The following is a 10000-nucleotide window of genomic DNA, read 5'->3' as shown; positions in this document are numbered from 1 at the left end:
TCAGAGCATTCCAGAGTGTTTCACAGTGTTCCAGAGCGTTTCAGTGTTTCAGAACATTTCAGAGCGTTCCACAGTATTTCAGAGCATTCCAGAGTATTTCAGAGCGTTCCAGAGCGTTTCAAAGTGTTCCAGAGCATTTCAGAGCGTTCTAGAGCATTTCAGAGTGTTCCAGAGCATTTCAGAGCGTTCCAGAGCGTTCCAGAGTGTTCTAGAGCGTTCCAGAGCGTTTCAGAGTTTTCCACAGTATTTCAGAGCGTTTCAGAGCATTTCATTCAGAGTTGTTTTCAGAGTTCCAGAGCGTTTCAGAGTGTTTCAGAGCGTTCCAGAGTTTCAGAGTGTTTCAGAGCATTTCAGAGCGTTTCAGAGCGTTCCAGAGCATTCCAGAGCGTTCCAGAGCGTTCCAGAGCGTTTTCAGAGCGTTTCAGAGTGTTGTTAAAAGCCAGAGAATAAAAGTGGGTCTTAAGACGAGACTTACGGTCCGTTCACACCAAAGCGTCAGAGCCTCCAGTTTCTATGTAAAGTCGATGTGGACTATGCGCGTCTAGAGCGTCCTGCGTTTTTGCGGCGCGTCTTGAGCGTTTTGGCATCGACGCTCTAGACGCGCGTCTCCGAGGCGTCAGCGTCAGAAGTTGAAAATGCTGAACTTTTCACGTCAGACGAGCCGCGTCGACCAATCAGGGACGAGTATCCAGTGACGCAACGACGTTATTATCAGGAAGAAAAACCCGAGAACCAGAACGAGAAACACAAACATGAGCGGAGAATAAATATATACACCACAATCACCGAGCCGATCGCGAGGACTACACCAGGACCGGGCGGAGTGCGTCTGGAGCAGCTCGTCCTGGGAGCATAGATTTCAGAAAATAGGATCCATCCTGTTTTTTTAGGCTTTACGTGAGCGTAGGCGCGTGTCCCTGTCAAAATCCACAGAGAGCATGAATCTTTGGTTGTATTTGTGAGTTTACATCAGAACATCGTGTCCTGGGGCAGATCTGTGTCGTGTTAAAAGCCCAGTGTTCATAAGAGCTTTAAAGGTTGTATAGAAGATTTTCCAAGGAAAGAGAAATGCAGCGACTGTTTGTCCTTTTCTAAATGTTGCGCTTCGCTCCTTTTCCCTTCTCTTCTTCTTTCAGTGACGTCAAAAACTGACTTTCTTTTGGGGCGAACTGGTCGTGAATTCTTGTCTGCTATTAAAACAAAATGTGTGCAAACTGAGAGGAAGCTACAGTTCCAAAAAGACGCCAAGAATCGCTAAACATGAACTGCGAAAATAAACGACGCAATCCCAGCGCGTCGGCAAAGCTAGAAATGTAAGGAGTTTGATTGACAACCTAACAGCCAGTAGATAAATAGGTAGCCTTGTTTTCTATTGGCTGATGTTTGTCTGCCCCCACCACGTCCACAGTTGATGGATTTTCTTTTTTTTTTTTTTCTTTTGGTCATCATAATTACAAGGCTGCTGCTTCTCTATAATCCTATTTTGAACTATCATTGACAATTTGAAAAAAAAAAAAAAAAATCCTCCATACAACCTTTAAAATGTCCTTTTGAAATCGTGGTGTTTGCCGCGGTGAGTCTGTACAGAAGGTAAATACAAGTGTGTTCTGTTAGTTTCACTGTGGACCTGATACAAGCGACTAAACGCCTCAGTCCAGTTTGATCGACTTTTCACTGACAAACACAGAGTCAGTGCTGCGCGTGTTCATCCTGCTGCAGCTTCAGGTGGAGTCGTTCTCGCTTTGACGCGCGGCTGTGGTTTCGCGAGGTTACGCACGTAAACGCTGACGTTTTGGTAATACAGTAATACCGTACACCCCAGTAAAATCCTGAGACGGTATCACGGTATCAAAATTTGGACACCGCCCAACCCAGGTCCACAGGAAAAGAAGAATTTAACTCTTTCCCCCATGAAGACGACATTTGACGACCCCCTGTTTCCTTAATGACGACTTTTGACTCCTCCGCCGTGTCACTAAAGACGAGATTTGACGACCTTTAGAAACGGCTCGGGTTTTCACATTTAAACAGAGACTGTGATCGGTCGGAGCCACTACAACCCACACTAGACTGACCAATAGGATTCAAGGATATGTTTTTGCCGATTTTTTCCGAAGTTAATCGAAATAGTGACGATGGAGCTTCTGGAAAAAACACAACACGAAACACGTGCAATGGAAAGATGGCGGCGCTGCGGCGCACAGTTTTAGAAATAATGAGGAGCGGACGTATTTTATGGATAAGTTTAGAGAAAGTGACTTTTATAGATTTCAAAGTGATGATGTTGAAGTTGATTATAAAGTGGAAAACAGCGACAGCGACGGACTTTCGGGGAGAAGGTGAGAATGCCGCTGATGCGTCTGTGTGGAGTCCTGCGATGTCCAAACAAACTATCTGAGCTTTATACTCGATTATGAACCAAAATTGCCCTGAAATCTGGATGTTGCCCAGGCCAGTCCTTTAAAATATTTCAGTCTTTTTTTCCAAGATGCGACGTTTAACAGAATCACTACAGAAAAAACACTTATGTGGAGCTCTGCACACGAGAAAATAACCAAGATGACAAATACTGGACACACACTGACGGGGAAGAGTTTTATTATTATATTATAATAAGTTAAATGAGTTGAATAAATTAAATAAGTTGAATAAATTAAATAAGTTGAATAAGCTAAATGAGTTGAATAAGTTAAATGGGAAAAAAATGAATCAGGTGCACACAGGTGAACAACAGATAAAAACAGGTGAACACTTGGCTCTACTGTATCTGTTGAAATACTTTGACAAAGTATATTTTTTATTTTTTTATGAATATAGTACTCAGAACATGCAGATATCAGATGCTGAATGTAGTTTTTTGTTTTCGAGTTTGCACCTGACCAGGTAAACTCTGTTTCACCTGTTATACACCTGTAAATGAGTTGAATCACATTTAAACATCCATAAATGAAGAGTTCAGAGTCTGAGGTTTCAGAGATACAAATATGTCTGTGTTACAATTAAGTTCATGAGTGTAAAATGTATTTATAATCACTCATGCTCTATGGGTAGAACTAGTAACACAGGTATGGGTTGTTCCTAGTCGGCGTCCAGGGGGGAAGGAGTTAGAGCCAGGGCCAAAAAAACATAACTTCAGATTTTTCCTGATTAATGTGCAAAAAATGTTGTGACATCCAAGATTTGATGTGACTGATGCGGTGTAGAAGTGTCTGGCAGTGGTCTGTATGAAGGTGCTCCTCACAGCGCTGCCCCGTCCCTCTGTGCAGGTGTGTGGACGGGAGGCTGCGGCGCTACGACCTCCGCATGGGGCAGCTGCACGTGGACTTCATCAGCAGTAACGCTTTTACACTTCATTATTTACTGAACGGTCCTGGATCCTCTTTTCTGTGGGTTCATACTGGTCTTGTGATTTGTTCTCTCGTGTTTCCAGGTCCGATCACGTGCGTGTGCTTCTCTGCGGACGGTCAGTGCACGCTCAGCTCCAGCCTGGACTCCACCCTCAGACTCCTGGACAAGAGCACAGGAGAACTGCTCGGAGAGTGAGGAGCTTATGTCGTTTAGTCTGACGGTGAAAAGTCCCCGTGTCGTTCGTTCAAACGATTTTCAATATAAAACCAAAAATAAGAAAATGGAAAAAGCAACAGTTTTCTTCATTATTTGTCTCCAAAACCAAAATGAAAAAACAGATAATGATTTGATTTTTCAGTTTTTGATTTTGGGTTTAAATGAAAAATGGAAGAAACGGAGAACGACCGTTTCCCGTTTACATGACTTCAGTGACTGTGATGTCGGACTTTTGCACCGTGTACGGACTGAACCAGGACTGATCCAGGTCCGGGACCAGACCAGGACCAGAGCAGGACTGAGACTGGGACCAGGCCGGGACCAGAGCAGACTCCGAGACTCAGCGTCGAGCTCTGGCCCTGCCCTGGGCTCTGAGCCTCCTGTCTGGTCCCGGTCTGGTCCTGGCCTGGATCCCAGGTCTCAGTCCTGGTCTTGGTCTCAGTCCTGGTCTTGGTCTCAGTCCTGGTCTGGTCCCCACCTGGTCTGGTCCTGGTCTGGTCCGGTCCCCTGGTCCCGGTCCTGGTCTCGGTCTCAGTCTTGTCCTCTGGTCCCTGGGTCTGGTTAGTCCTGGTTTAGTCCTGGTTCAGTCCTGGTTCAGTCCTGGTTTCAGTCCTGGGTGGTTCAGTCCTGGTTTCAGTCCTGGTTCAGTCCTGGTTCAGTCCTGGTTCAGTCCTGGTTCAGTCCTGGTTCAGTCCTGGTTCAGTCCTGGTTCAGTCCTGGTTTAGTCCTGGTTTAGTCCTGGTTCAGTCCTGGTTTAGTCCTGGTTCAGTCCTGGGTCCTGGTTCAGTCCTGGTTCAGTCCTGGTTCAGTCCTGGTTTAGTCCTGGTTCAGTTCAGTCCTGTTTAGTCCTGGTTCAGTCCTGGTTCAGTCCTGGTTTAGTCCTGGTTCAGTCCTGGTTCAGTCCTGGTTCAGTCCTGGTTCAGGTTCAGTCCTGGTTTCAGTCCTGGTTTCAGTCCTGGTTCAGTCCTGGTTCAGTCCTGGTTTAGTCCTGGTTCAGTCCTGGTTCAGTCCTGGTTTAGTCCTGGTTTAGTCCTGGTTCAGTCCGGCGTCACAGTCACTGAAGTCACGTAAACGGGAAACAGTCATTATCTGTTTTTTCATTTTGGTTTTGGAGACAAATAATGAAGAAAACTGTTACTTTTTCCATTTTCTTATTTTTGGTTTTATATTGAAAAACAAAAGAACGAACGACACACGGACGGTGAAAGGATGAAGAGCAGAGTTTAGTTTTAAAAAACTCTGTTCTGTGTGTTTCAGGTACAAAGGACACAGGATGAAGGGATATAAACTGGACTGTTGTCTGTCCAGTAAAGACACTCACGTCCTGAGCTGCTCTGAGGACGGACACGTTTACTGCTGGGACCTGGTCGAGGTCAGACTCCGCCCACTTCACTCACCAGAACTGACACTAATGAACCAAATGAACCAAATCAAACGTGGCGACGCCGACAGATGCACTTCAGACTGTCTTAGTGTCGATATGGAGGATTTAGTTTGTGTGAAACGAGCAAAGCCGCTTCTGCGTTTGTGGACAGTAAATCTGAGCTTTTCTCTAAACTAGATTTAACTTTAGTTTGTTCTGCTGTTTTGTGTTTTGCGTTTCCACGATCTCGTTTCTGTTCCAGATTGATAAATGAAAAACGCTTCACACATCAGTCACGCGTGAGTCAGGATATTTTACTTTTAACCCCAAAATTCTCCAGTTAAGACAGTCCTGACCAGAGATGGGCATTCCATGACATTTTCTTAATCGATCGTCGGAAGAATTAACGATCGATTATCGATTAATCATTAACGTTTTTCTATTAAAATGATCATCATTATTATTACTATCTGCACTAATCTGCATAAATTCAACTTTACGACATATAAACATAACGACTCTAGAGCCACATCAGCTGTTTGACATTATAATGTGTTTAAAGGTTGTATGGAGGATTTTTTTTTTGTTTAAAATTGTCATTGAAAGTTTAAAATACCATTACAGAGACGCAGCAGCCTTTTAATTATGACGACCGAAAAAAGAAGAAAGAATGAAAATCTATCAGTTGTGGACGTAGTGAGGCCAGATAAACATCAGCCAATAGAAAACGAGGCTCCCTCTTTTTCTATTGGCTGTTAGGTTGTCAGTCAAACTCCCTACATTTTTAGTGTAACTGAGTCGTCGGCGCTCGGGGATTATGTGGTTTATGCAGCAGTTCTTTGAGGCTTTTTCAAACTGTCGCTTCCTTGCAATTCGCACAAAGTTTGTTGCGATGGCGGACGAGAATCCAAGACCAGTTCGCGGCAAAAGAAAGTCCGAAGGGTCTAAAAACTGACTCGTCGTTTGCTAAAATATTTCTAGGCAGGTCACTTCAACAGTAATTCTGAACATGCACTGGATGTAAACAAATGTGATTTCTAGAGTAAAGAGGCGGGAGGAGGAGATGTTTCTACTGAGGAAGGTGGTGTCGCACTTCCACATTTGAAAAAGGATGGTCACTGTATTTCGCTTCCCTTAAAAAATCCTCTATACAACCTTTAATTCAGTTTTGTTCAACTCTCACAGAAACAAAACTTAAAACCACATCACTAATTTACATAAACTAAGTGAAGATAAAACTCCAGCTCTTGTGTCGCTGATGTGGTTCAACTTGTGTTGGATTAAAAGACATGACTCAGGTGAATACAGGTCAGTGTGACCAGATTTGTGTTTGTCAAAACCAGGACAGCGTACGGGGGGAGGGGGGCGGTACAAGAGGAACTTTAAAATCTCCAGGTGCTCGATGCTGCGTCCATGTTTGTTCAACTTGTGTAAACACAGAGACGCTCGCTGCGGTTGACGTCGTCGTGTCTCCAGTGTCACATGTGGGACACTTTTGGACCGTTTAATGTTCACACTGGAGTCACATACAAGTCACATTTAACTGGAAATGTGAACGACCTCGAAAAAACATCAGATTTTACAAAAAAATCGGAATTGAGCGTTAAGCCCTGCAGTCTGAACGTAGACTAAATGTGCAGAGCTTGTGTGTTAAACATGTGAATGAAACAAAACACAACTCCAGGTGTTTGTGACGAGAAAACAACATTAGATCATAAATCAGGAGACGGTGTAAAGTGTAAAGCGTAATGTGTAAAGTGTAAAGCGTAAAGTGTAAAGCGTAAAGTATAAAGTGTAAAGTATAAAGCGTAAAATGTAAAAAGTGTAAAGCGTAAAATGTAAAGTATAAAGCGTAAAAAAATGTAAAGTGTAAAGTGTAAAGTAAAATGTAAAGTGTAAGTGTAAAGTGTAAAGTGTAAAAAAGCGTAAAGTATAAAGCGTAAAGTGTAAAGTATAAAGCGTAAAATGTAAAGCGTAAAGTGTAAAGTATAAAGCGTAAAGTGTAAAGCGTAAAGTGTAAAGTAAAGCGTAAAGTGTAAAGCGTATAAAGTGTAAAGTAAAGTGTAAAGTAAAGTGTAAAGCGTAAAGTGTAAAGTATAAAGCGTAAAGTGTAAAGTATAAAGCGTAAAGTGTAAAGTGTAAAGTGGGCCCTTTTACTCTTGACCTCTCTCTGTTTCCAGGGTTCGTTGGCGTTAAAACTGCCCGTGGGTAAAGCCGTGGTACAGTCCATGTCGTTCCACCCGTCGCAGTGCCGCCTCCTCACCGCCATGGAGAGGCAGGTCCAGCTCTGGGCCGACCAATCAGAATCCACCGAGGAAAACCTGGACACGGACACGTAGGACGCAGCCCCGACCTCGGATACGCCGAATACTTTTGATTCCTCCGCCCACTGTGTAAAATATTATGACTGTTTATATGTTTTTACTCTTTTTTATTATGTTTTATTGTGACTTGTGAGCTCCTGTGTCCATTGTGGATCAATACAGTTTGTCTAAGTCTAAAATATTTTTGTTTTCACTAATAAACTGTTAAAAAAAATCAAAAATACGATTAAATTTTATACTTTACAACTTTACCAAGGGTCTAAAATATCGATAATCAGACACTTTATCAGAATCAGTCTTGAGTATTGAGTTATTTCTTTGTCTGGAATGTTCCGCAGTTCGGCATTAAACCTTTCCATCTCCACGGAGACCAAACTAGACCAAGTTACAGGTCAGATCTGTGGAGAGGCGACTCCGCTCACAGTCACAATGTCGGTTTTTCAAGGTTTTTTAAGCCGTAAAACCACCTGTAATTGAATAAATAAATGTAAAGTAAGTCTCTTTAAAGTCACACTGTGGAACATTTGCCGCAGCGCAGTGGTGTATATATCCACAGAAACAAGCAGGTGACGGACCCCCAACCGAAAAGTTACAGAGTGCAGCTTTAAGACATTACAGCAGGAGACAAAAAGGACAAAAAAACAACACAAACTAATAAACAAATAAATAAACACAAACACAGAAAGTTTTTTGGTCGTTTTATTTTGATATGATCATAAACGATAAATGTTGTGCTTCTTTATTGTTATTATTAGTTTGTACGACCATAAAAAAATAAAAATAAAATAAAATCCTTACATTTTTCATTCTCATTGTGGTTTATTTTTGTACGATCTTGAACGATAAACTTTTGTGCTTCTTTAACATTTTTAGTTTGTACGACCACAAACGAAAATATATTTGTGCGTTTTATGTGTTTATGTGTTTAAGTCGCACGAGCCAGTCCTGGTTTAGTCCTGGTTTAGTCCTGGTTTAGTCCTGGTTCAGTCCTGGTTCAGTCCTGTTTAGTTCCTGGTTTAGTCCTTTAGTCCTGGTTCAGTCCTGGTTCAGTCCTGGTTTATCCTGGTTTAGTCCTGGTTTAATCCTGGTTTAGTCCTGTTTTAATCCTGGTTTAGTCCTGGTTTAGTCCTGGTTTTAATCCTGGTTTAGTCCTGTTTAATCCTGGTTTAATCCTGGTTTAGTCCTGGTTTAATCCTGGTTTAGTCCTGGTTTAATCCTGGTTTAGTCCTGTTTTAATCCTGGTTTAGTCCTGTTTTAGTCCTGGTTTAGTCCTGTTTTAATCCTGGTTTAGTCCTGGTTTAGTCCTGGTTTAATCCTGGTTTAGTCCTGGTTTAGTCCTGTTTTAATCCTGGTTTAGTCCTGTTTAAATCCTGGTTTAGTCCTGTTTTAATCCTGGTTTAGTCCTGTTTTAGTCCTGGTTTAGTCCTGGTTTCAATCCTGTTTTTAATCCTGGTTTAGTCCTGTTTAGTCCTGTTTTAATCCTGGTTCAGTCCTGGTTTAGTCCTGGTTCAGTCCTGGTTTAGTCCTGGTTCAGTCCTGGTTTATCCTGGTTCAGTCTGGTTTAGTCCTGGTTTAGTCCTGTTTTAGTTCTGGTTTAATCCTGGTTTAGTCCTGTTTTAATCCTGGTTTAGTCCTGGTTCAGTCCTGGTTTAGTCCTGGTTTAGTCCTGGTTTAGTCCTGTTTTAATCTTGGTTTAGTCCTGGTTTTAGACCTGGTTTAATCCTGGTTTAAGTTTCTGGTTTAGTTCTGGTTTAGTTCTGGTTTAGTCCTGTTTTTTAGTCCTGGTTTAGTCCTGTTTTAGTCTTGGTTTAGTCCTGGTTCAGTCAATTTTTTCCATTTTTCATTTAAACACAAAATCAAAAACTGAAAAAAAAAAAACCAAATCATTATCTGTTTTTTTTTTTTTTTTCATTTTGGTTTTGGAGACAAATAATGAAGAAAACCGTTTTTTTTGTTTTTGTTTTTTTTTTCGTTTTCTTATTTTCGGAGCGTTTCACTTGCGGCTCAGAGCTTCGGCGAGCGCGGACACGATGGCGTCTTTGCTGCGCAGGACGTTGTAGCGGGCGACGTCGATCAGCGCGTCGTAGTTTTCCTCGGAGTACGTGAGGTGTGCGGTGGTGAAGGGAGAGTCCGGAGAACTCACGTCCACCCGCCCCAACGCCACCTCCTCGTCCGTCTCACGCCTCACGCCTGAAACACCAAACGGATCCTTTAGACCTGCACCGGGGAGAGACCGGACCCGGGACGGTCCCCGGTCCTGACCCGGTGTCCCCCCCGTCCCTGCAGATTTACACAACACCACTGATTTGTCCAAGTTTTATGAGAGACAAGTCCCTATTTCTGACCAGTTTGCTCTTTCACCTGGTCTCACCTGGTCTCTGGTCTCACTTGGTCTCACTTGGTCTCACCTGGTCTCACCTGGTCTCACCTGGTCTCATCTGGTCTCACCTGGTCTCACCTGGTCTCATCTGGTCTCACCTGGTCTCACCTGGTCTCGCCTGGTCTCTGGTCTCACTTGGTCTTACTTAGTCTCACTTGGTCTCACCTGGTCTCACCTGGTCTCACGTGGTCTCACCTGGTCTCAAGTCTCATCTGGTCTCACTTGGTCTTACTTAGTCTCACTTGGTCTCACCTGGTCTCATCAAGTCTCACCTGGTCTCACCTGGTCTCATCAAGTCTCACCTGGTCTCATCTGGTCTCACCTGGACTTGCCTCTCACTCTCTGGTCTCAGGTCTGGTCTCTGGTCTG

At 43.2% G+C, this 10000-nt stretch overlaps 2 protein-coding genes across 3 annotated transcripts in view; one reads left to right on the top strand and one right to left on the bottom strand.

Moving 5' to 3' along the window:
* wdr83 (WD repeat domain containing 83) overlaps positions 1-7998 on the top strand; it is a 16257-nt gene extending 8259 nt beyond the window's left edge. Inside the window, exons 7-10 of one of the 2 annotated variants that reach the window (XM_055158701.1) lie at positions 3267-3334; positions 3431-3539; positions 4822-4936; positions 7108-7998. In XM_055158701.1, coding sequence (XP_055014676.1) covers positions 3267-3334; positions 3431-3539; positions 4822-4936; positions 7108-7266 — 451 coding nt within the window. In that variant the 3' untranslated portion in view covers positions 7267-7998. The remainder of the gene's footprint in view (positions 1-3266; positions 3335-3430; positions 3540-4821; positions 4937-7107) is intronic. The other variant, XM_055158700.1, reaches the window with a different exon arrangement.
* A 1246-nt stretch (positions 7999-9244) lies between these two features.
* LOC129410411 (cytosolic phospholipase A2 zeta-like) overlaps positions 9245-10000 on the bottom strand; it is a 16219-nt gene continuing 15463 nt past the window's right edge. The window contains exon 16 of the mRNA XM_055158522.1: positions 9245-9531. Coding sequence (XP_055014497.1) covers positions 9245-9531 — 287 coding nt within the window. The remainder of the gene's footprint in view (positions 9532-10000) is intronic.

This window comes from Boleophthalmus pectinirostris, unplaced genomic scaffold (genome assembly GCF_026225935.1).
Source record: "Boleophthalmus pectinirostris isolate CB_2022bp ecotype Guang Dong unplaced genomic scaffold, ASM2622593v1 HiC_scaffold_22, whole genome shotgun sequence".
NCBI classification, from domain to species: domain Eukaryota; kingdom Metazoa; phylum Chordata; class Actinopteri; order Gobiiformes; family Gobiidae; genus Boleophthalmus; species Boleophthalmus pectinirostris.
The sequence above is the reverse complement of the archived record's forward strand: the minus strand, read 5'-3'. Positions and strand labels throughout refer to the sequence as shown.